At 38.6% G+C, this 26,866-nt stretch overlaps 1 protein-coding gene across 4 annotated transcripts in view; it reads left to right on the top strand.

Annotated features, from left to right (window-relative positions):
• Window positions 1-26,866, top strand: part of Dpp10 (dipeptidyl peptidase like 10) — a 1,497,630-nt gene that overhangs the window by 1,370,551 nt on the left and 100,213 nt on the right. For all 4 annotated transcript variants that reach the window (XM_036202538.1, XM_036202540.1, XM_036202537.1 and 1 more), the window contains one exon: window positions 23,623-23,743. In XM_036202538.1, the coding sequence (XP_036058431.1) occupies window positions 23,623-23,743 (121 nt within the window). The remainder of the gene's footprint in view (window positions 1-23,622; window positions 23,744-26,866) is intronic.

Below are 26,866 nucleotides of genomic sequence, written 5' to 3'. Positions count from 1 at the left end.
TGGGCATCTGGGTTTGAGATGATTGTAATTCTAGGTGCTGATATCTGGCTTTGTCTTCATTGGGTGAGTGTTTTGGACCTTGTTCTTTGTTCCCTCTGGTTTTGAGGAGAGTATGGTAGCTGTAGGTTACCTGGTAGGGAATGCCTGGTAGGATCTTGCCGGGTGTGGACACAGGGGGACCAGGGAGAAAGTGTTTCTAGGTATTGGGAGATGACACTAAGGAATGGGGATGGGCTATTGGGGGACAGCTAAAGAGTCCACATGAGGGAAGAAAACTGGGTAAAGGGGCAGAGAGATAGGAGAGGCAGGTGGTCTGCTGCAAAGCTGGGGCTAAGACTCGGGATTGGAATTGGAGAAGAAGACAGAGAGTCAAGACCTGATCCTTTTGCTTGCAGAATGGCCTGGCGGTGACCTACCTGGGGGTACCCAGAGGGAGAGTGCCTTTAGGAGATGTGGTTGAGACGAAGGGGGTGGAGTAGGAAGTCTGTAGGAGATCCATGTGGTCCACTGGGAATTGGAGACAGAGAGAAACAGGGCATAGCAGATGGTAGGCTACAAAGCAGTGATAAGACTGGGGTGTTGGAATGTGACAACATTGGGGGAGTGAGGATGCCTTATCTGAAAGAAGGTTTCTTAATTTGGGTTAAAAATGAATGTCTACATCTTTGGAGAAAAGGGAAAGAGTTATTCTTTTTAAAAGTTATTTGCAAAGACTGTGTGGAAGATTGGATATATTTGAATGCATACTAATACTATTATAATAAGACTCACTTAAACTTAACATTGACCAAGTCAACTTTCCCAACTCTTTCACTGCATTCACTGACATGAACTCTGTACTTAAATAGGTTATCTTCTTTATGCTTCTACCATCTTTGCCACAGTGGAGTCCTGCTGTGGCTTTAGAGGTTCCTTTCCCAGCAGCCCACTTACAAATGCTGCTTACCATTTTATACCCCAAGATGCTCATCCTCTATGGTTGTGAGTTAACAGAGGTGGGTCCTGGAACCCACTGAACTCAGGGCTTTTGTGAGAGTAGCAATTGTTCTTAACCACTGAAGCAGGTCTTTACTTCCTGATTTTGCCTTTTTTTAATGCTCTCTTTTTTGTCTCTTCTAAAGTAATAATATTACAAACATCAAACTTGGGGAAGAGCACTATACTCATAAAAGTGGTTAGTGGGATAAGCAGCCATAACAGAGTACACGGTCTTTGCTTTATCTTCACCTGTAACATCAGGGACCCACCTGACCAGCCACCCTAGTCTACTTGGTGAATTCCAAATGAGTGAGAAATCTTATCTCAAAAATGAAGTGGGTCAGCCTCTAGGGAATGACAGCTAAGGTTGTCTGCTGACCTCCACATTGCAGGAGTGCATAAGTGTTCTCTCTCTCTCTCTCTCTCTCTCTCTCTCTCTCTCTCTCTCTCACACACACACACACACACACACACACACACACACACACATACCTGCACACCTGCACATACACACTTAGAGAGGAAGGGTCTTCTTCTCCTCCTTCCTCTTCCTCTCCTTCTCCTCCTTCATCCATTTCTCTACCATTCTTCAGTAACAATTTCTTGTATCTAGCCTGCCCTCATTCAGTCTCTGACAAAATTTATTTGCCTTTATATCTGTCCTCCATCCTTTCCTATTCTCTGTCTACTGTGCTGTCTTACAGAATCTCCTAATCTACCTTCCTCAAGTTCTTCCTCTACATGAAATCTCTGCCCTGCAGCATCTCTGCGGACTTGTAAACCAGCTTCCTCCTTATGCCTCAACCATAATCTTTTCTGACTCTGCCACCCTTGACCACATCCTCCCCTTCTCTTGTGCTGTATTCAGATTTCAGTGACACTTTTGGTTTTACTATATGATAAAATATTATATTTTTAAAAAATAAAATTTAAAGTCTATCTTTCTAGTAATAAAAATTGAACTAACACAGATTTTAGGGTTGAAGCTTGGGCCCTGGCACACTAACAAGCCAGACTGGGTCACCCAAGCTCAATATGCCAATTAAAAAAAGGTAATAGTGAAAATCACAAAAAGGAGATTTATTCAATGTGGCCAGGTTGGAAAGATGTACAAAAAAATCCAGTGACTTCCCAAGTCTATTTTTCAGGGTGCTGGCATAAGGTTTTATTTAAATGTAGGACTAAACATTCAAAATATTGTTCCATTCAACACTGACCCATCATTGCCTCAGCGCCTGCTTGTGCTCTGACAAGTTGTCAGACTGTGAAATCTCTTCCAGGAAACAATCTCCCCCTCTGGGTATACCAGGGTTCAGCATTTCCTTTTTCCCAGCATTAGATTCCTTGGGAAATTCCATGTCTTGAGAGCCGTTGCTTCAACAATCTGCTAACCACAGGGAGGAATACAAATATCCATTAAAATGTCTTCATTCCTACTGGAATACTTATAAATGCTTCAGCAACAGGGTCATGGTGTGGTGGCTGTTGACTTTCTGACTTGCGACCACTGAGATGCAGCAAGGTTTAGAGCAAAGGGGGCATCTCTGAGTCATCCAGCCTCCATGTACACCCCTTCAGTAGTTTTCTTTCTTCTTTCCACTTTAGACATTCTTCATCACAGGTTTAAAATAGTTTGTCCATGTGGCAAACATACCTTACATGTTTCTGTAATTAATAGGAGATTTACCACATCATTGATTACTATCAATTAATGAAAGTACTATTTTACCAGAAAGTCTATCTAACTAATCTAAGTTATTTTTTTTTTTTTTTATTTTGTGTGTCAATGTTGCCTCGAAGAAATAAACAAGTAGTCAGGCGGTGGTGGCACAAGCCTTTAATCCCAGCACTCAGGAGGCAGAGCCAGGCAGATCTCTGTGAGTTCGAGGCCAGCCTGGGCTACCAAGTGAGTTCCAGGAAAGGTGCAAGCTACACAGAGAAACCCTGTCTCAAAAAACCCAAAATAAATAAATAAATAAACAAATAAATAAATAAATAAATAAATAAATAAAAAATAGAGATATGCCAACTTCTCTTAGCTTAAATCTTATATAAGCAAGTGGACAGAATTTACTAAAGCAGAAGGTAACTTTTGGTGGATTGAAACAGATTCTCCCAGCAGTTCATTTTGCTAAGAATTTCTACTCAAACATTGCTTCTTTCTTTCTTTTGTTTTTACACTATACAGAGTTGTATAGAACCATTTTCAGGCAATTATTTGTTACATTTTAAGCATCTCCCCATTCTTGCTTACTCTTTCTTCTCTATGAAATAACTGTGTGTGTATATGTTTAATGGATATCATCACAGCTAAAGACAATCAGAAAAATTCCATATTAGACAGACAATATGGAAGGAGTAAGAGATGTGAATGATTTATTATAAATAAACAAATGCAAACCAATGTGATGGCTATTCTTGGCAATCAACTTAACTACATCTGGAATTAACTAAAACCCAAGCAGAGGTGTATCTATCCATCTATCTATCTGTCTATTTATTTTGACCAGGATAGCCTCAGACTCACAGAGATCTACCTGCCTCTGCCTTCTGAGTACTGGGGGACACCATCATACCAACCCTAAGATTTTTTTTTTTAGTTAAATCATTTGAAGTGAGGAGACACAATTTTAATCCAGAATTTTTGAGTTCAGAAGATACACCTTTATTCTGAGCCACACTTTCTGGTGTCAAAGTATATAAAAGACAAGGAAGAAGGGAGCTAACTCTGTTTGCCTTTTTTGCCTCACTCAGTCTCACTAGCAAGTCCATTCTTTCACTGGCATTAGAGCCTATTTTCTCAGGATTCAGGGGTATACTGAATACTAGGTGAGATTTACAATCTTGTGGACCGAGCAACTTCTGGATTCTCAGATATTGTGTTGGTAAAGAGCCATGGTTGGAGTAGCTGGACCACAGCATGTAATACATTCTAATAAATTTCATATATTTTTATAAGTTCTATTCCTCTGGGGAACCTTAACCAATAATTGGATATTTCTGGTTTAAATTACTTCTTTCATGATTTTTGCTATTAAAAAAATATTATACTATGCCATATCATAGTAATGCTTATATCACAGGTAGAATCTATTTATTTTTTATCATAATAGACAAATACAAGTGCAAGGGACAAGCCACTCCAGAAAACCTCACAGGGGAAATGAAATAATATTCAACTTGGTTTACACTGAACCACCAAATTTGCTTACATTTAAACGACAGCCACCCTCAACTTGGTGTATGATATTTTGTGTTCTAACGAATAAAGCTTTCCTGGAGATCAGAGAGTGGAGCTAGTCACTAGTTAACCATAGAGGCCAAGCAGTGGTGGCACACATGTTTAATCTCAGCACTTGGGAGGAGGAAGCAGGAAAATCAGAAGCAGAAAAATCAGGAGTTCAAGACCATCCTGGGCTACATGAGATTGAACCCGTCTAAAAGAGAAACCACTGTCTCTGTGGGTTTCCCCACCATGATCTTGACCTCTTTGCTCCTGTCATCTCTCTTCCCTTTCTTCGACTGAGTTCTGGGAGCTCCACCTAGTACTTGGTTGTGGATCTCTGTATCTGCTTCCATCAGTTACAGGATGAAGGTTCTATGATGACAGTTAAGGTAGTCATCAATCTGATTCCAGGGGAAGGCCATTTCAGAAACTCTCTTCACTATTGCTTGTAGTCTTAGGTGGAGTCATCCTTGTGGCTTCCTAGAAATTTCCCTAGCACCAGATTTCTCTCTAAACCCAAAATGGCTCCTTCTATCAAGATATCTCTTTCCTTACTCTCTCTCTATCTCCCCGATCTCTATCATTCAGTTTCCTCATGTTCACTAGCCACCTCCCCTTATCTCCTCCCCCACATTTCCAATTTACTCAGGAGATTTTATCTATTTCCCCTAGGTGGAGCTCACTGACTCTGGACTGACAGCTGGGGAACCTGCATGGGACCCAACTAGGCCTTCTGAATGTGGGTGACAGTTGTACGGCTTGGGAAGTTTGTGAGGCCAATGGCAGTAGGACCATGATTTATCCCTAATGTATGAACTGGCTTTTTGGAGCCCATTCTCTATGGAGGGATACCTAGTTCAACCTTGATACAGGGGGGAGGGTCTCAGTCCTGCCTTAACTTGATCTGCCAGACATTGTTGACTCCTCATGGGAGCTTTCCCTCTTTGAGGAGTGGGTGAAAGTAGGAGAAAGGTGGGGGGGGTAAGCAGGAGGAGGGACAGGAGGGGGAACTGTAGTTAGTATGTAAAATGAAAAAAAAAAACTTATAAATATAGTAAAATAAATGAGAAACAGAGCCAGGTGGTGGTGGTGGCCCACACCTTTGACCCCAGCACTTGGGAGGTGCATGCCTTTAATCCCAACACTAGGAAAATGGAGACAGGAATATAAGGTAGATGTGGACAGGATCCCATCCTCATTTGGTCCAAGGATTATTCATAGATACAGGATGCCCTATTTGGTCTGAGATTTCTTAGAAGTAAGTCTGGTGGCTAGCTGCTCTGATTCTCTAATCTTTTTCAGTTTTTACCTTGATATGACTCTGGGTTTTTAGTAAGATTAAATAGATTCATGCATCAACTCATCATTGGTTCAGTTACATTTAAGCTCACAAAACAATAGGAAAATAAATAGTATAATTATGGACTTAGCCTATACACGACTGAGCCTAACATTCTATGGTTATTTTTACAGGTATCCATTCATTTTGAAGGATATACTAAAAGATGTATTTGAATGTTTCTGCTCTGCAATAAAAACAAAATGTAAAACTGTGTTTCATTTGTGACCAAGGATGACTTGAAATTGCAGGAAGTAAAGAGTCTGGAGGAGTGGGAGATATGTGTATGTTAGATAGCCAAGCCTGGTTCCACTTTCTGCATTTTTCAATTTGTTTTCTTATCACCATGCCCATAAACTGGAAAGCATTAGGCTCAAACTCACTGATAAGCATATGAGAATTTCTTCTAGTCGTCTCCACCCTCTGTAGTGGAAACTCTTATTATAAGAGTTTTGGGCTTCCTATCTGAAATAAAAGGAGTTACAATACAAATCTAAAGACAAGTTATTTTAACCCCCAAGACTAAATGCATTGGGGACATACATTGTGGTGATCTTTAGATGAGTGAGTATGAAGTCACTCAGCTGAGGAAAGATGTTAGTTAATTCAGATTCCTGCCAGTCTAGAACCTGGCAAAGAACTACTGACCCTGTGGGTATCAAGCTTAAATGGTTGCCTGCTACCTGCTAATTAAGATTCTGTGGGAAGGTAATAGAAATCAATTCCCACTCACTCAGAGCCACTGGGAAATATTGGGGGACATCTGGGGAGACATTTTGAAATGTCTGCTCTCCCCAGTTCAAGAGTCAAGAATTGACCAAAGTAACAGTTCTACCAAAGTTCAGCTTGGTGGACCAATGATTTCATTGGGGTTGCTTACATGCACATAAGTGAAAAGTTTCCTACAAGTAGATAGGTTAATTGATGACAACTGAATCATCAAAAAGCTCAACCCAAGGTGGCTGATGACTTGGTAAAGCAGCTGCTCTTGAACTCTGAATTACTTGAAGGAAGCTCAGCTTGAGGGAAATCCTAGCCACTGTTTACTGGTGGTTTAACCTTGGGGACAAATGATACTGTAAAGCTTGTACCCTAGGAGACAGGATGGTACTGTGAAGCTTGTAAATGTTGTAGCTTTCTAGGAGGTGGAAGATTTGTTTTCTTCCTGACTTTCCTTCACCTTCCTCATCTATGAGGGAATCTATCAATCTGGAGAAAAGGAAGGCTAGCTAGAATTCTTGGGTTTGAGAAGTGAACAGAAGGCATGAAAGGCTAGGCATTTTTGAACACTAGGAACGTGTTTAGGAAGAGCTGATTGGAATAACACCTCAAAATCTGATAAGAGGCCTGAGCTGGCAACTATATTCATGGCTGACATTGAGGGAGCCCCTGAGGGAATGGGCATGTTTTTTTGTTCTCAGAAGCATCTTTCCATTTCCTAAATCCTTAGAGCCAAGGGAAGAGGGAAATCTTTCAGAACAATGTTGTATCTACTCGTTGGGTTATGACTGGGTGTTAGGGTTCTTACCCATATTCTAGAGTACACTAGACTCATAAAATGCAACATTCTTCCAAAGGCAGAAGGAAAGGCACTTGAGCAATAAAATTTGTGTGTGTGTGTGTGTGTGTGTGTGTGTGTGTGTGTGTGTGTGTGTGTCTGTGCATCTGTGTGGTATGTGCACATTGAAGATTAGGGAGACATTAGGTGTTCTGTTCTGTCACTCCCTATCATGTTCCTAGAGACAGGGCATCTCATAGCACCTGGCAGTCAGTAATCTCCAGAGACCTTCCTCTTCTTCATGAAGCACAGTTACAATCTTATGCAGCCTTGATACCTTTTTATGTGGGTACTGTGGATTAGAACTCTTAAGTATTTATGATTTTGAAGTAAGTATTCTTATCCATTGAGCCTCTCTTCAGGCTCCCAATTACTGTAACTTAAGTAATTAAAAATCAAACATCTATGGAAATTTTAACTATTAGGATTCCTTGTCTCTATAATCTGCTACCCAAATGGAGGTACACATAGTGAGTCTTCAAAACATCTTCATTCCTGCCAGGAGAATTACTCCAATCTGGATCCATGACTTGAGTTTAGACATCTGATGAAATACTAGAATAAGTCTCTCTCTCTCTCTCTCTCTCTCTCTCTCTCTCTCTCTCTCTCTCTCTCTCTGTCTCTCTCTTTGTCTCTGTCTCTCTCTGTCTCTCTGTCTCTCTGTCTCTCTCTCTGTCTCTCTCTCTCTCTCTCTCTCTCTCTTTTATTTCTGGTTTTTCAAGATAGGGTTTCTCTGTGTAGCTTTGTGCCTTTCCTGGAACTCACTTGGTACCCCAGGCTGGCCTTGAACTCACAAAGATCTGTCTGCCTCTGCCTCCTGAGTGCTGGGATTAAAGGCATGCGCCGCCACTACCGGGCTAGAATGACTCCTTACAAATAATGAAAGTAAAGTCAGACAGCTGAAATCAGCTCACTGTTCAATAGCTCCAAAGGACTTGGGAGGATTATAATCTCAAATCTCTTTGATGGAAATCTCATTTGAGGGTCTGGGGACATAGCTACATGGAGGGTATTTGCCTCACATATACAAGGCTTTGTTTTTGGCCCTAGGCATCCACTAAATACAAAACAAAACCAACTGTAAATCTATCTATTTTTGCCCTATAGTGTCATAGAAAACTGACACTGAATTCACTACTGAAAATTTTCATATATTGTTGGTATTCCCTTTCTCTACATTTCTTCAATATTTTAAATCTTAGATTTAATTTCATGTTTATTTTCTTCTTTAAGTTCTGCTGTCATGCATATTGGATACCTTCTGGTTTTCTTTAGCCTTATCTATCATATCTACATTAATTTGCTTGTGCCATTATGATGGCTCATATTGATCATCAACTTGACAGGATCTAGAATACCCATAGAGACAAATCTTTAGGCATGTCTTTGAGGAACTTTCTATAATAGGTTAGACTAATGAGACCATCCTATGGGGTGTGATAGTGGATAAAATAGAAAGAAGACTGTGAACTAAGCACCAACATTCATATTTCTGCTTTCTGCCTGTGTATGTAATATAATCAGCTACTTCACACATCTGCCATTATACTTTCCACAGCATGATGGACCATAGTGTAAAACTGAAGCCACCATGGGAAACACTTTCTTCTTTGGGTTGATTTTTTTTCAGGTATTTTTGTCACAGTAGTGACAAAAGTGACTAAGACATATTTTATTGAAAAGTCCTATTACATGATCTTTTTTTTTTCATTCTGTATTTATAATAGCCAAGAATTAGCCTTGTATATAATGCTTTTGGTTCATATTAATGGTAATGAAAAGAAATTAAATCAAGTAGATGGTAGGTTAGGGAACAATGAAAGAAAGAAAAACATAAGGGAAAATGAACACAAAACACCTAGGTAATATCATCCTCAATCCTGGAGGATTATTGATACTAGGGAATATTTTATAATAGTAATGAACTTGAAGACTACGTCCTATGGACTCCATTTAATTTGTTTAAACCTATAAATATGCTCATTATTCTTTTATCCAATGAAACAACTTATTCATAGTATGGTCTTTTTTGAAGGTAGGTTAGTTTGCTGGACTAGTGTAGAGAGGACTTGCAGGTTTAACTGACTTTTATCTGATAGCTATTCATCTACTGAAAAAGGTCTATGGATAAAGATAAGACTTAGGAGTATGGAACAATTAAATTTCACAATTAAGAATTTATTATACAGGAAGCTATAGTTCCTCTTTTGTAAGCCTGTGATATTCTGTGGAGGTTTTCAGAGTGTAGGTTTTAAAAAGGGTTTGCTGAGTGAAAAATCATACATGGTGAAGGATAGGAAGTACTGCACAGTGACCGTGTTTTGAGAACATCAGAGATGGATGCCCCTTTGACATGAATGATTTGATTGGGCTGTTCTCTATCCCAGAGATGATCCTTTAGCAAAATGAAAGTAGTACTTTATAACCAACAGAGAGATTTATTAAAGGCCAGAATGTCAGAAGTAATCAAACTATTTAACTTGTGCTCATAGCTTGACTTAGCACTGAGAAATGGACACTGAGAATTTATCACATACTGGAAAATTAGGGAAACAGGATTTCATAAGGAGAAAAGTTGATGGCTACATTGAGGCTTTCAGTGAAATACTGATACAATTCTTCATGGTCATACTTAAAATGAATGATAACTATTAATAAATCCCAATGTAACATTTTCTTTTGCTGTAAATTGATTTTAGCACACATTCAGCAAAGTATCAGAGCCTAGCATTTTAGCATCCCATACAGATGCTGCTGAGAGCCTAGAAGCAACATGGATCATACCCCCAAGAGTTCCTGTTGGAGCCTCTACAAGTTCCTGCTTTTCTCCTTTGGAAACCATCACTCTGAGTTGAAAATTTATAGTTTGCTCTCATAAGTAGTATGAGTTTACATGATTTTGGATCTGTCTTGGTTTTTTTGTTTGTTTGTTTGTTTATATTGAAAAAGGGTCTCGCATATCCCAGGTAAACCTTGCCCTTGCTATGTAGCTAGAGATGACCTTAAACTCCTGATATTCCAGCTTCTATTTCCCAAGGGTTCAAATTTAAGACATACAAAACTATTGCTAATTTATGCTGTGCTAGGGATCAAACCAAGGGATTTTGCATGGTAGGCAAGTACTGTACACATTGAGTATATTTTATACATATACAAAGATACAGAAATATATACATCTATGGATTTAGGTATCAATCCATCCATTTTCATATCTATGTTAGGCATATGCTTTTGAGTGGGGTTTCAATAACATGCTGTTCTCCAGATGTTCTGATCTGTCAAAAGCTAGTAAGATTTAGAAAGTACACAGAGCAGTTCACCTTTCCAAAGTTGTATTCCCTTCATATGTTTGATAACAGTTATTGTTTTCCCCTTTGTCTATTTAATCATTTTAATTATAAGACTCAAGCACTCAGGTTTTGTTTATTTGCACTCTTTTATGTCAGCAAAAGAGTCTAACTTATAAAAATCAAAATAGATGTCCATTTCTTCATAAGATTTTATTTTACAATATTAAACTTGTTCTTAAAATATAATGTTGTATGTTGTTGGCAAGAACACTTTCCCTTTAATATTCAGTGAAATCTGATCTGTTAAGAAATCATGACTTAAATTTTCAAGGAATTGTTTATGTATTCAAAACAAAAAAGAGGGGGCATTTAAAAACACCTCCTAGGTGTTAGAACAGTTAATGAGAGCTACTACCTAGTGACCTTGTTTTGAGACTGTTAGAGATGGCTGCCTACTCAACATGAATGATTTGATTGGGCTGTTCTCTATCCCAGAGATGTTGCTGAGGCAAAATTAAAGTAGTAATTTATAACTAACAAATAGCTTGTTGGTTATAAAGTAGAGATAACTCATGGTTAAGAGTGTTTGCTGCTCTTGCAGATCTGAGTTCAGTTCCCAGCACCTACTTCAGGTGGTTCACCATGTATAACTCCAGGAGTAAATAATTCAACTTGTCTGGCTTTGTCATATACCCGTATTCACATGTTTGGGTGGGTACATGCACACAAACACACACACACACACCCACACACACATACACACACACACACACACACACACACACACACACATACACACACATACACATACACACACACTAATAATAATAGCCTTGAATGCATTTGCACAAAAGACAACTTTCTGAATATAACACCAGTAACACAAACACTGGGATAGGCAATTAATAAATGGGACCTCCTGAAACAGAAAAGCTTCTGTAAGGCAAACAATACTGTTAATAAAACAAACAGCAGACTACAGAATGGGAAAAGGTCTTCACCAACCCCACATCTGAAAGAGGGCTGATCTCCAAAATATATAAAGAACTCAAAAAATTAGACATCAAAATATCAAACAATCCAATTAAAAAAAAAAACAAGCTACAGAGCTAAACAGAGAATTCTCAACAGAAGAATGTCAAATGGACCTGGGCAGTAGTGGCACATGCCTTTAATCCAAGCTCTCAGGCGGCAGAGCCAGGCAGATCTTTATGAGTTCATGGCCAGCCTGACCATCAGAGTGAGATCCAAGACAGACACCAAAATAACACAGAAAAACCCTGTCTCGAACAAACAAACAAAGCATCTCAGGTGGCCAAGATACACTTAAAGAATTGTTCAACATCCTTAGTCATCAGGGAAATGCAAATCAAAACATCTCTGAGATACCATCTTACACCTGTCAGAATGGCTAAGATAAAAAACACCAATTACAGCCTATGTTGGAGAGGCTGTGGAGTAAGGGGAACACTCCACTGCTAGTGGGAGTGCGAACATGTACAGCAACTTTGGAAATTGGTATGGCAGTTTCTCAGAAAATTGGAAATCAATCTACCTCAAGACCCAGCTATATCAATCTTGGGTATATACCCAAAGGATGTGCAGTCATTCCACAAGGATACTTGCTCATCTATGTTCATAGCAGCACAATTTGTAATAGCCAGAACCTGGGAACAATCTACATGCCCCTCAACTGAAGAATGGATAAAGAAAATGTGGTACATTTACACAATGGATTATAACTTAGCAGCAAAAAAAAAAAAAAAAAAAAATGAAATTTGCAAGCAAATGGATGGAACTAGAAAAAAAAAATCATCCTGAATGAGGTAACCCAGACTCAGAAAGAAACCATGGTATGTACTCACTCATAAGTGGATATTAGCTGTTAAGTAATGGATAACCATGCTACAATCCAGAGCCCAAAAAAACCTAGGTAACAAGTAGGAGCCTAAGAGAGATGCATGAATTTCCCTGGGAAGGGGAAATAGAAGAGATCTCCTGGATAAATTGTGGGGTGTGGAGCTTCAACGGATGTAAGGGAACATAAGGGATTGGATAGAGCAGTTTGGAGATGGGACAGAGGGGAGAATAATGGAAGAGATTTCTTGATAGTGGTTACTTTGGGATTAGAGAGAAACCTTGGGCCAGGTAAGCTCCCAGGAATCTACAATGATAACCCTATCTAAGACTACTAGCAATAGTGAAGAGGGTGCTTGAACTGGCCTACTCCTGTATTCAGATTGGTGACTGCCCTAGTTGTCAGAGAGCATTTTTCCAGTAACTGATGGAAGCAGATGTGGAGATCCACAGCCAAGCACTTGGCTGAGTTCCGGGAATCCTGTTGAAGAGTGTGTGTGTGTGTGTGTGTGTGTGTGTGTGTGTGTGTGTGAGAGAGAGAGAGAGAGAGAGAGAGAGAGAGAGAGAGAGAGAGAGAGAGAGAGAGAGAGAGAGGGAAAGGACAGGGGTGGTCAGGTCATGACAGGGGAACTCACAGAGACAGCTGACCTAAGAACATGGGAACTCATCAAATCTGGACTGGGGACAGCTAGGGAGCCTGCATGGGACAGACCTAGGACCTCTGCATGTATGTGATAGTTGTAGTTGTGTAGCTTTGTCTATTTGTGGGGCTCTTAGCAGTGCAATTAGGACCTGTCCCTGGTGCTTGAGCTGGCTTGGTATTCCCCAAGCTGGGTTGCCTAGCCCAACCTAGATGCAGGGGGAGGAGCTTTTTCCTGTTTCAACTTGATGTGCCATGCTTTGTTGACTCCCATGGGAGGCATACCCCTTTCTGACTGCAGAGGGAGGAGTGGATGCTGCAGGGGTGGGGTGGGGTAGAAGGAAGATTAGAGAGGGGAGCTGTGGTCAATATATAAAATTTAAAAGAATTAATAAAATTTAAAATATTTTCTTTTACATTTAATTTTATCTTATTTATATGACTCTGCTTTATCCATATGGCTGGTGCATGCAGAGGCCAGGAGAGAGCATCAGATCTCACAAGTTATAAATACTTGTGAGCAGCCATGTGGGTTCTGGTGATCAAACATGTTTTTTTCCTGGCAGAGCAGTAGATGTTCTTAATCACTGAACCAGCTCTCCAGCCCAATTAACTCATTTTTCTATACAGCTCAGGACTTCTCAGTGGTCTGGGCCCTCCTGCATCAATTAACAATCAAGACAGGCTCCCACAGACCTGTCAACACATGAATCTGATCTAGGTAATTCCTCAGTTAAGGTTTTCTCCTCAGCTGACTAGGCAATATCAAGATGATATTAAAGCTAACAAGGGCAGCTGTGATTGTGGAAAATTAGTTTCTTACTATTGAAAAAAGATGAGGAGGTTCCATAATTGTATCAAAGGAAGGTCTGAACCATAAAGTATATAAGAGTAGAGTATAGCCCATGGCACAGGAGTCAAAAGAAGCCCAGTGTTTGTGGTGGCATTGTGTTCCCCAAAATATTGTGCACCCTAATAAACTTATCTGGGGTCAGAGAACAGAAAAGCCACAATATTAAGCATAGAGGTTAGGCAGTGGCACTCACACCTTTAATCCTAGCATTCCAGAGGCAGAAATCCTTCTGTTCAATGATACAGCTGGGCAGTGGTGGCACACACCTTTAATCCCAAGAAGTGAGCCTTTAATACCAGGGAGTGATGGCAGAAAGCAGAAAGATATATAAGGCATGAAGACCAGAAACTAGAAGCATTTGGCTGGTTAAGGTTATAGGCTTCTAGCAGCAGTTCAGCTGAGATTCATTTGAATGAGGACTCAGAAGCTTGCAGTCTGAGGAAACAAAACCAGCTGAGGAACTGGTGAGGTGAGGAAGCTGTGGCTTCTTCTGCTTCTCTGATCTTCCATCATTCACCCCAATAACTGGCCTCAGGTTTGATTTAATTAATAAGTACCTTTAAGATTCCTGCTACAAGTGTTTGATGGTTTGAATGTTCAAGCCATTCTGTTGTGAATAATATAAGACTCAAATTGGACCTGTTTTGAAGTGCACACAACCAGGACTAAGAAATCCTGCAGGATGGAGTTCTATAGGGAGATCTAATGGGCTGCAGCCTTCCACACCTCTCTCAGCACTGGATAAGGCTCCTCTTTCTTCAGGTCCTCTCAGCATTGACTGTTCTTTGCTTTATTCATAAGAATCATTCTGCTTGGAGTGAGATGAAATCTCTAAGTTGTTTCAATTTACATTTCCCTGAAGGCTAAGCGCATTGCACACATTTAAAAGTATCTATTGGCCATTTATGTTCCTTTTTTTTTTTTTTTTGAGAGCCATCTGTTCAGTTTTTGGCCCATTGTTTAGTAGTTTCATTTTGTTTTGAAGATGTTTTCTTTCTGCAGATATAACACTCAAAAGACTATCGATCCTATGATAGATATCTGCACATCCATGGTTATTGATGTTCTGGTCTCCTTGACAAGATCATGGAGTCACCCTAATCTCCATCAACAGAAGAATGTAACCATGTAAATGCAACACAGATACACAATGTAGTTTTATTCAGTCATAGAGAACAGTAAAATATAAAATTTATAAAAATTTGATTAAGATGAAAGATCTTATATTTAGAAAGTGACCTAGGTTCAGCAAAGACAATGCATGTATTATGTTTTCTTTTATGTTCTGATATCACTTCTGATTTCCAAACATGTGTGTTTACAGGGGAGTGAGTGTGTGTGTGACTCAGAGGAGAAGCATGAGAAGAGAAAAGAGACTTAAGGAAAGTGTGTGTGTGTGTGTGTGTGTGTGTGTGTGTGTGTGTGGTGTGTGTGTGTGTGTGTGTGTGGTGTGTGGTGTGTGTGTGTGGTGTGTGTGTGTGGTGTGTGTGTGTGTGGTGTGTGTGTGTGTGTGTGGTGTGTGTGTGTGGTGTGTGTGTGTGGTGTGTGTGTGTGTGTGGTGTGTGTGTGTGTGGTGTGTGTGTGTGTGTGTGTGTGTGTGTGTGTGTGTGTGTGTGTAGGGAAATGCTACATGAAAAGTGGAAAGGAGGGTTGGTACTGAGCCAGAGAAGAGGACTGAGGGTGGACAGCATCAATCGTACCAAAGTATGTGTGGAAATGCCACAAGGAAATTTGCTACTTTCTACCTTAATTAAAATTTTAGCTTGTTCATTTTAAGGGGCCCCTTGGCAGTATGATCAGGATCCATTCCTGATGCATGGGCAGACTTTTTGGGGCCAATGGCTATGGTGGGACACCTCACACAGCCTTGAGGCAGGAGGAGGGGTTTAGACCTGCCTCAACTGAATGTGCCACGCTCTGCTGACTCCCTCCTTCTTGTAGGAGTGAAAGGAGGGTGGGTTGAGGAAGAAAGGCTGGAGAGGCAGGAGGAAGGAAAAAGGGGATCTATGATTGGTATGTAAAATGAACAAAAAAATTCTTAATTAAAAATATTTTAAAAGAACACCAAATAAAAGGTACTAAAACTCCACCATTTGGACTCACAATATCACAGTAAGCTTTTTTATAGATATCCATTAGGAAAAATTACTTTATTTGCACAATTAGCATTCCTATTAATCCTATTATAAATTCCTATTTGAGCCATTCTCCTGCTAGCTGTCCTTTATGTTCACGGTACACTATTTAATAACCAACAGTTGTTTTCCTAAGCATTTCCACAGGCCTGCTCAAAGAAAAAAACAAAAACAAAAGCAAACAAACAAAAGCCCACTTGTCAGTTAGTAGAAAATGGTTTGGTGTAGCAAGCTGGTGGAACCAGGTTGGGGTTTAGTAAAAAATGGTGCACAAACACTCGATATAACTCTGTCCCCAACAGCCCCACACTTGCCAGGTTGTAACTAGGTCCTTCTGTCCCTCAGCCTGCATGGTCTCCCTCTTTCTCTTCAAACCCATGAATTCCTCCTTGTCCTTTAGAGTACAGTCAATTCTGTATCTTCAAAGCCATGATAAGCCGACCACTCATCATGTCTGCACTCATGGCTTAGCCCTGTAAACCATGCTTTTCCCCCATGGGCATTTAGAGGTTTACCCTACATTTACTCTACCGTGTAAGACTGCACTCTTCTTGAGGATAGGGATTACTCATTAATAAGTCTCTACAACCCAGGTAAACTTTAGCAGTGCTTTCAAACAGCAAATGACCAAAGAGCTCTTGGAGAATTGTACTGCTTTGTACTCACTGGTTTTGTGTGTCAACTTGTCACAAGTTGGAGTCATCAGAGAGGAAGGAGCTTCAGTTGAGGAAATGCCTGGATGAGATCCAGATGTAAGACATTTTCTCAATTAGTGACCAATGGGGCAGAGCCCAGCCCACGTGGGTGGTGCCAGCCCTGGGCTATCAGTCCTAGGTTCTATAAGAAGGTGGGCTGAGCAATCCCCGGGGAGCAAGGCAGTAAGTAGCTTCCTTTCATGGCCTGCATCAGATCCTGCTTCTAGGATCCTTCCCTACTTAAGTTTCTGTCCTGATTTCCTTCAGTGAAGAACAGCAATGCTGAAGTGTAAGCCTCATAAACCCTTTCCTACCCTTTCCTCCCCAACTTGCTTTTTGACCCTGGTGTTTCATCATAGCAATAGAAACCCTAAGACATACTTATAGAACATTCTCAGGCAAAGAATTCACATAACTCTAAATTATTCCTAGCTCTTCTGTCCAGGGTGATTATGCACTGCTGCTCCAGGCAAGGGACATATAGCATCATAGACAAATGTCTGAACAATATTTGGTTACTGGTTACATTTTTGGTTGCCATGACCAAAGACATGAAAAAGCAACTAAAGAGAAGGGTTTATCAGTTCCTCATGGTTAGGAAGTCATGATATCAGGAGTGTGGAGCAGCTGGTCACATTGCATCTCCCGGCAGGATGCAGAAAAAGATGTGAGTGTTTAATCTAGTTTTGCTTCTTTAATCAGACAGACCTCACCTGACAGAATGGACCTGCACATATGGTCTTTCTTGCACGTAAGTTAACTTAATTTAGAAAATTTCCAAAAGATATGCCTGGAAAATTTTAACGGAATTCTGGGGCTTTCCAAATTGACAATAAACATCATTAGTTATAACTAATGAAAGAGACTGGTTTTTTTTGTAATTTGGTTATTGAAATCAGAGATACAGGTGAGCATAATTTCCTGTAGATGACAATCCTCCATAACCAAATTTCTTTTTTACTAAATGTAAGGAGAGCCAAGATTGAAAAAAAAATGCCTTAAGGTAAGTAAACAGTTTAATTGTTATGGTATTTAAAAAGGAATATAAAGATACTGGAGAATCGGCTTGCTGATTAAGAGTATGTACTGCTCTTGCAGAAGACCTGAGTTCAATCCTAGTACCCACACTGAACAGCTTACAATCACCTATAATTCTATCTGTAAGAGATCTGATGCCATCTTTTGGCTTCTGCTGGCACACATACTCTCACATATACACACACAATTATGAAGAAAGTAAATATTTAGTTTTTATAATTATTAAACATCTGTTGTCCATTAGTTCATGTGCCAAATTAATTTCTGCATCACAGAGATCATTAATCTCTGAAATTAACATTGACAATTTATTCATAGACATATGAGCATCTATAATCTGCATTCAAATATAAATGTATTCATTAATCAAAAAGGAAATACCAATCAAAATAAAAATAATGAGATCTAGCCTCATACCTGAATAATTACTAGTGAATTAACCAACTGATCAAGAAACATTAGTGCTGGCTATGATATGAAATTGTCAAATATATGCATTGCTTGTGTGAATGAATCTATGGGAAATACTCTGGATAAAAGTGAAAATTCCTCCAAAAATTAGAATAAAACTTCATTGTGATCCTAGTAATTACACTTCTTCTGTGGTGGTTAAAATAAGAATTCCCACATCTCCATGGGCTTAAATGCTTGGTTCCTCGTATGCAGAACTGTTTTAGAAGGATTAGGAGGTGTGGCCTTGTTGGAATAGATATATTACTGGAGGTCGGCTTTAAGTTTTCCAAAGCACTTGCCAGATCCAGTCTTTCTCTCTACTTGTGGATCAGGATGTAAAGCTCTCATTTACTGCACCAGCATCATGCCTTCCTGCCTGCTGCCCTGCTTCTTGGGATGATAGTCATGGACTAGACCTCTGAAACTGTAAGGAAGCTCTAAATTACATGCTTTCTCTTATAATATTTGTCTTGGTCTTGGTGTCTCTTCATAGCTATAGAATAGTAAGACAAATTCTAGTCTTGATTTGAAAGAACAAGGGGGCAGGTTTCCAGAAGACTATTTCCAGAGTGCTATTGGGGACCCCCAGTGTACGGAAACAAGCTAAATGTCCAACAGTAAGTAGAAGGATAAAAAAAGCATTCTATGTAAATAAAAGAGATACCAACAGGCTTTCTTAATTTCCATGTTCCCAAACAGCAAGCTACAAAGGAAGAGAGTCCAAACATTCTTCCAGCTATAGTGAATCTTTATGGATACTCCAACACCATTACAAATAACAGAGATTTATTTTAAGAATTTGTTTTTATTTTTAATTATATGTGTTTGTGAGTTTGTATATACATGTCTGTACAGTACAGAACAGGGCATCAGAGCCCTGGAGCTGGATTTTTAGTTCCACTGCACTCCCTTTGTTATTTTCTTTTAACCTGACTAAAAGTTTGAGACAATGCTTCTAGGAGAACAACAAACAAAGCATTGCTGCAGGCAGAATCCATAACAATAGACCATTGACACTGTGATCATTCTCTCCCTTCACACTGTAGTTCATTTCTTAGCCAGTATGGTGGACACACTGCTGTAATCCTGGAAACAAATAGGTGGAAGCAGGAAGAAGAGGATTTGAAAAGCAGCTTGTACTACACAATGTGGGCATGTCACCAGCCAAAGTTCTTGCTTCATTCTTGCTGTATGTCCATCTAAGATGTGGGTCGAAAAATGGTTATACTCACTATTTCCCCACTAATAATTCAGAATGCTCAGAGATCCAGCAAAGGGAGCATCTGCTCCTGGGTAGGGCAGGAAGAAGAAAAGACAAATAAAATTTGTTCTTGGGGCTGGAAAGATGGCTTAGTAGTTAAGAGCATTTGCTGTTCCTTCAGAGGACCCAGGTTTGCTTCATGTCACCCACAATGGGCAGCTCACAACCAATTGTTGCTCTAGCTGCAGAGGAGTTGATTCCCTCTCTTGGACTCTGAAGGCACTTACACTCATGTTTACAGACATAATTAAATATAACATAAATCTTTTAAAAATTGTTATAAAGATTCTCTGCTGGCTAGTTTTATGTCAACTTGACACGTTACAGTCATCTGAGAGAAGGGAGACACATTTGAGAAAATGCCTCCTTAAGATCAGGCTCTGGGAAGGACTGTAGCACACTCTATTTATTGATGATTGGGTGGGGAGGCCCAGCCCACTTAAGGTAATAATACTCCTCAGCTGGTGGTCCTAGGTTGTATAAGAAAACAGTCTGGGCAAGCCATGAGAAGCAAACTAGTAAACAACTCTCTTCCATGGCCTCTACATCAGATCCTGTCTCCAGTTTCCTGGCCTATGTGAGTTCCTGCCCTCACCTGCTTTTAATGATGAACTGCTTTAATGGAAGTGTGAGAGAAATAAGCCCATCCCTCCTCAAATTAATTTTGGTCATGGTATGTCATCAGAGCAATAGTAATCCAAACTAAGATAGACTCATACACTGGAGATGTTGAGTTAGAGGCAACTTAGGCTGCATAGTAAAGTCTGTCTCAAAAAATATTGATGATAACAAAATAAAATCTTCCCATAAATACAATGTTGTATCTAGGCACTTGGCAATGAAAAACTAGTGGTTTGACTGTTCATTAAGTATTTCCTAGCAGCAAAATTCAGATATTGTGTTTTGGTTGTACTCTCTTACACTTCAGTGGATTTAAACTTTTAAGATATTTTGTAAGTAAATTAAGAAAGCTGATTTTGAAAAACTAGGGGGTTGACATGCTGTATGAATTTGAGAGTTACCTCATTAAAAAGCTATCACTTCCTGTTTGTTGGGCTGCTTAGGTGGCTAATAGAAGGCATTAATCAATGATCTCAAAATGTGGCAGTTTAATCAGTGACATTGGGTTAAATTGCATTATTTTTTAGTATATTTTCAGTGTGATTTAAATTTATTTGGGGTGAGAGATGCATAGTTAAATGGTTAAGAGTGCTTGCTGCTTTTTCAATGGACCCCAGTTTGGTTTCAAGCACCCAATTCAGGAGGCTCACACACATAAAGCTCCATTTCCAGGAAATTTGAACACTCCACTGGCCTTTGCAGATACCTCTATGCATTTGCACATGCCCCTCCACCCTTATCATGAATAAAAAAATTAAATTTAATTTAAAAAAATCTAGCTTCAGCTCTCAGTAATGCCTTTAATTTTGTCAGACTTCCCAAATGTACCTGGAAGTGTTTCAGCTGTCAATTGCTAAGGAAGTGGCTATGGCCTGTGATTATTAGTGAAAAAACATGAATTTATTAAATAAAAACAATTGACAGTTAAATTTAATTAAATTCTAAATGTGCACTTTTACAAAGGCCACCACTAATTTATTTTTGTCCACTGGAAAATGATAATCTTGGGGACTCTCTGTGGACTTGTAGCTTTGGATAGAATAATATTAACATTGCTGGTTCCATGTTGCTTTTTCTTCTTCTGCATTTAGAGGTGATGTCAGTTGCACATGGATCCTGAAACCCCTCCAATCTGTTCTTTCAATATAAATGTAATTAGTGGTCAGTAGATTTAGATAATTTGTACATCTGCTGAAGTCATGGATGTTTTATTAATTTTTTTGACTTAGAAGCTATTTTATTTCCTTTTTTGTAATATATGTTGTTTTATTTTCCATGGAGTGAAGTGAACAAGCATTTATTTACTCTGTAAATGACACTAGTTACAGAACAAAGAAATGGCTTCATCCAATAGGGCTGATTAAACTGGTGAGTTCGTGGGGCTATGTATAGAAGAATTAGTAAGGGATTACTTACATAAGAATGGGTGATTCAAAGGCAATTGCATTACCAAAAAGCCCACCCAGTAGGAATAATGCTTCATGGCAGTTGCACTCCTGGAACTCCCTGAAGAACTTGAATGGTGGAGAGTGTCTTCTCTGAAGCAGTTGTCACTGCTCATATAACCTTGGGGAGGAGCCTTGTGAGTCTTGTAAGTTTCAGGAGCTTCCTAGGCCTTATGAGTTTTAACTGCTTCCTGAGCCCTTAAAGTTTAGTTTAATTCCTAATTCTTAAGGATGGGGGGGTATCAATTTGGAGGAAATATCATGTAGCAATAACAATAGCTTGAGTGATGAGATGTGTGTAATTTGCCATCATCTTTCACAAGTCATTGTAGAAACTTCAGATGCAAAAGAGAAAAAGACTGACTATGTCTCTGGAAAGCAAAAGAAGAGCACATAAGGGGTGCAAAACTTGAGCTTCCATTATCTAGAAAAAAACTAATAATATTTCTCAGCTTCTCTGTCACAATGGAAGTTATTAAAACTTTTATCAATTTTTGGGACACTTGACAGATGTCTGAAGTTTGACATAAGTCTGATACACTTGCTTTCAGTTAGTAGTGACTGCTTCCTATTAACACCTGAAAATATCACAGAAATTCAAACAAATATAAAACTTCTTAAACACCCTCTTTAGAAGTCTTCATGCTTTATCTCTGTCCTCACTACTGATGTTGGCTATTTTACTCCCATTGCTACTACTATAGAAATAACCAGAATAATGTGGACAATTGGCCAGTAGTTGGGATAATTTAGTTTGAAATATACAGCCTCCAAAAAATTTAGAATTTTGAGGTGTGCTGATATGTATAAGTCAGCCTTACATGTGAAATAGGCATGGATGTTATGTCTTCTGTATCCAGAATCTCATTTATTCTTCACAGTAAACCTGCAAAATCTGTGTAAATCTCATCTACCTTTTATGCAAGAATACTGATATTTAGAAAGATGAGAAAAATTATCCAAGTCACTAAAATTTTACTATAATATACATCATGTCTATTGATGAATTATTTATTACATATACCCACTACCACTTCTTTCCAAATTCTCCACATTGCAATAGAGTTTCAGTGATATTTTATATGTTTTATGCTTTTTATTTCATTATATACAGCAATATTTGAAATACAGACAAGAATTATTTAGCCAATGTTTTTGTTGTAATTTTTGACTTTTCTTTATTTGTTATTGTGTGTTTGATTATTATAACATGCTGGGTATTTCAGTGCTAGGTCATCTTTCACCATAAAATAGCCAAAATACCAGTTTGGCCAGTTTTAGACCTCACTAATATGTGGAAGAAAAGTGTTTCTATAAATGGGTGAATAATTTCAAACATTTGGACTTAAAGATATTATCAACAATCAACAATTAGTAATTTTATTCTGATTGTCCAAAGCATTTTTGGTGAGCATTGTTGATCCTGGTATTGGAGGTATTATGGTTGACATTATTTTGGAAGACATCATGGCCTGTTAGAGCTCCCTCATGCTCTTGAAGAAGGAGTTGGCAGAGGATATGGGTCTATTTAAAGCTGTGTTTTGTGTGCCAGCTCAAAGATATTTTATTGCTGCTTATCATTAGTGAATCTGTGAGTGAACATGGACAGAGTCAGGGAGAGTTTCTCAAGATTATTTTATTGATCATCAAGACCTCATATTGAAGCTTCGCAAAAAGTTAGTTTGTTGTTACTAAAATAGCATCTAGTGGCAGTTATCTGTCTTGTTGAGTTTACAAAATATCATTTCACAGCCAAAACAATTTGGCAGTATGAGACAAGCATTATTAAGCAGATGAAATAAAAGTGATGAAAATATGGATTTGAAAGTATAAATGCCATATAATTTCCAAATGACAGCCTGATATCAATAAGATAAGGAGCTGGGGTAGTGGTGGCGCATGCTTTTAATACCAGCACGCAGGAGGCAGAGCCAGGCCGATCTCTGTGAGTTCGAGACCAGCCTGGGCTACCAAGTGAGTTCTAGGAAAGGTGCAAAGCTACACAGAGAAACCCTGTCTTGAAAAACAAAAAAACAAAAAACAACAACAACAACAACAAAAGATAAGGAAAGAAATAAGTATTAGTCTTTCAATGCCACATGAAATGATATCCGTTTGAAAGCAGTTAGAAAATAAAACCATTAGCCCTCCAAGGATCATTCTCTAACACAAACATTTAAGAAAGGCATACTAATATGTTTGGCTTTTGTTTCTTTTCTGTTTCCTAATCCAGATTTATATTTTTGAAAACAATATCTACTATCAACCTGATATAAAGAGTAGTTCTTTACGACTGACATCTTCAGGAAAAGAAGGAATAATTTTTAATGGGATTGCTGACTGGTTATACGAAGGTGAGTTCGACAATTCTAATTTCCAAAGGACAAAATGACATATTTGTACATAAAACCTCCAAGAAAAATCTGCTTATTAAATTCATCCATTGCCTTCCTGGTTCTTCTTCACATTTCTTTTCAAGACAGTCATGCTGTTTTATTGCATGAGATTACATGCTGCTGGCCTGTGGTTCATATCTTCATATATACTACACATATCTTTTACAGTGAGTGGATATGTATGGATAACTATGGATATATTTACACTGTGCTAGACAAGTTTCAGTGCTGATAACACTTAACCCTTAAATGCAGATGGTTACATCACTCTGAATTAGAAAGAAAATTTTTGCTTTTCTTTGGAAAAGAATATACAAACTCCAATTCGTTAAAAATTGCAAAAAGGATATCTAAGAAATGGCTTGGTGCTTAAAAGAATGAATTGCTCTTCCTGGGTACTTGAGTTCCCAACCTAGCACTGATATTAGGCGGCTTACAACTGTTTACAACTGCAGACCCAGAGGCATCAACTTCACGGGTATCTGCACTCACATGTGCATTATAAAAAATAAAAAAATAAGGAGCTGAAGAGATGATTCATCACAAGTGCAATTGACCCTTTTCCAAGAGATCCATGTTCAGGTCCTAGTCTGCTTGGTGCCTCATAACTCTCTTTATATCAAATTCTAGAAGATCTAATGCTGTTTTCTGGCCTCCATGGATTCTTGCATGCATGTGGTGCACGTAAACTTGTGCAAACACACACTATATATATATAAATATTAAAAAATAAGTAAAGTTTTAAAATAAAACTAAATTAAAAAATTATACAAAAGCCATTTGATTTAATCCTTCCCATTGGGGACTTTCTGTCATGTTTTAACAATTACTACATGGGGACAAATGGGATATAATTGATGATTTGTTTTTGATACTATTAAAGCAGATTTTGGTAATAGCTGAGAATATCAAAGCAAGTTAGACAATGAAACCCTCTGTCCAATTTTGATGATGGAGTAATTATTAGCTAGCTGTGTTCTAAGAATGAGAGATCAGGCCTATGTTTAATACCTAGGCTTGCAACTGTTCAACCAAGTGTGGCAAACTATATCAAGATTTAGAGGGAGTCAACCTACTTGATTGCAAATTATAAAGTCAGAAGAATAATTGAGAAAATCAATTTCATATCTCGAATTTTTAAACACAAATGTTCTAGACTTAATTTGTTCTTTTTTTTTTTTTTTACTTGAGAATAGTTTATGATTTTCTGTAACCAGGCCCATGTAGGTTAAAACCTTACATATTTAATACATTGTGTTGCTTCTGTACAAGCAGGAGTACTGCACTTTTCTAGACAAATATTGCTGATAACTCCTGTACACAGCTGCTTATCATGAGACAAGGGAATACTTGTTTCCAAAGTGGACAGTGCAGCTGAAGACACTAAATGTTCCACTTACACATATATTAAAAGTAGTTTTTATTTACACATTGTTATAAAAGACCAGTAATAACTGTATACTATATATCAATAATTGTAACAGTAATTTTCAGTAATTTGAAATCTGAAGAGATGGTACATTCTCTTTAAGAATAAAAGTAAATTTTAAAACTCTCAGTAAACATTAATATTCAATTACTAATATGTTGTATCTAAAACCACTTTTTAATTTTTTAATATATATCTCTTGTGTGTGTGTGTGTGTGTGTGTGTGTGAGAGAGAGAGAGAGAGAGAGAGAGAGAGAGAGAGAGAGAGAGAGAGAGAGAGAGAGAGAGAGAGAGAGAGATGATGTGTACATGCTGCATCATGTATCTGGGAGTCAGACAATACCTGCCAGAAGAAGTTCAGTCCTTCTACCATATGGTGTCTGGAGTTGGAACTCAGGTCATCAGGCTTTGTTGCAAGCACTTTTACCCACTGAGCCAATTCACCAGTCCAGACACCACTGCTTAAATTTCATTCTCAATACTCACCTGGAAAGAAAACATTGTAGAGTAAGATAAAAGCATACTCAGCAGCCATGATAAAACAGGTGCATCTATTTATCACAATGTTCTTACAGGATACTTGGTATTCTCAGCAGTATGATAGCATATTGATACTTTTAGTTTTAAGATAAAAACAAATCATTCAAACATCCATCCATTCATTTGTCTTCTCACTCAATAGCCATTATTGTGATCTATTGGTATTCCAGCTCTATTCCAGTAGTCCAGAACTACCTTCATGTACAAGTGGCCATGAGGCCTTGAGAGCCTTACATTCAGTAAAAGATGTTATTAGGTTGAGCTGTCTTACTGAGCTGTAGTCTTTCAAACTTAGATGTATATGTGTAGTTAGTTGAGGTCTTGGTATATGAGTGTACATGTATATACACATACATCATATGTATGCATATGTGTGTATAATAGATTTTCATATGCATGCAAGCATCAGAGAAAACTGTTTTACATCCAACACTATCTTGAGGAGTAATGAGAGCTATGGTGAATGGTAGTATCAGCAATAGTTACAGAATGAAAGAGTAAAAACAAGCATCAGAGAAATACAAACAATGAAAATCTATTTGTCTGTTGAGAATACTGGAAATTACCTTTTACTTTTCTCTCTCAATGTTAAGTTAATAGAGATGCTGAGGATGGCACTGATTAACGAAGTGAGTGCAAAACAAGCCTGGCTACTCCAGGTATTCCAAAAGGTTGGGACTACGGTTACCTTGGCCTGTAGAAGCAGAGAGACTCTGATAGGCCTCTTGTGTTCAAAACATCCTCAATACTGTAGCAGACTCTGAAAGATAAAGAAACCATATCCAGCTCTTTAATCTTAGTTAATGTAGGTTTCTAAAGAAAAAATGTTGAAAGTTATGTGTCTTAGCCCAATCTAGATGTTTGCAAAACATTTTCCAAGAAGGAAGCCCCCTGAATAGATCCTGAAAGATTAAGAATCATTGGGCTTCAGAGATGTGGGTAAAACACTTGCCACACAAGAATGAGGACCTGATTTAGAATCCCCAGATCCCATAAATATGGTATGGTAGCACACACACACACACACACACACACACACACACACACACACACACACATCTGTAATTTTAGTGTCCCTAACAGAGAAGGGAGGCAGAGACAAAACAATACCT

This window comes from Onychomys torridus, chromosome 11 (assembly GCF_903995425.1).
Source record: "Onychomys torridus chromosome 11, mOncTor1.1, whole genome shotgun sequence".
Lineage (NCBI taxonomy): Eukaryota > Metazoa > Chordata > Mammalia > Rodentia > Cricetidae > Onychomys > Onychomys torridus.
Note: the sequence above shows the minus strand (reverse complement) of the source record. Positions and strands in the feature narration are given on the sequence as shown.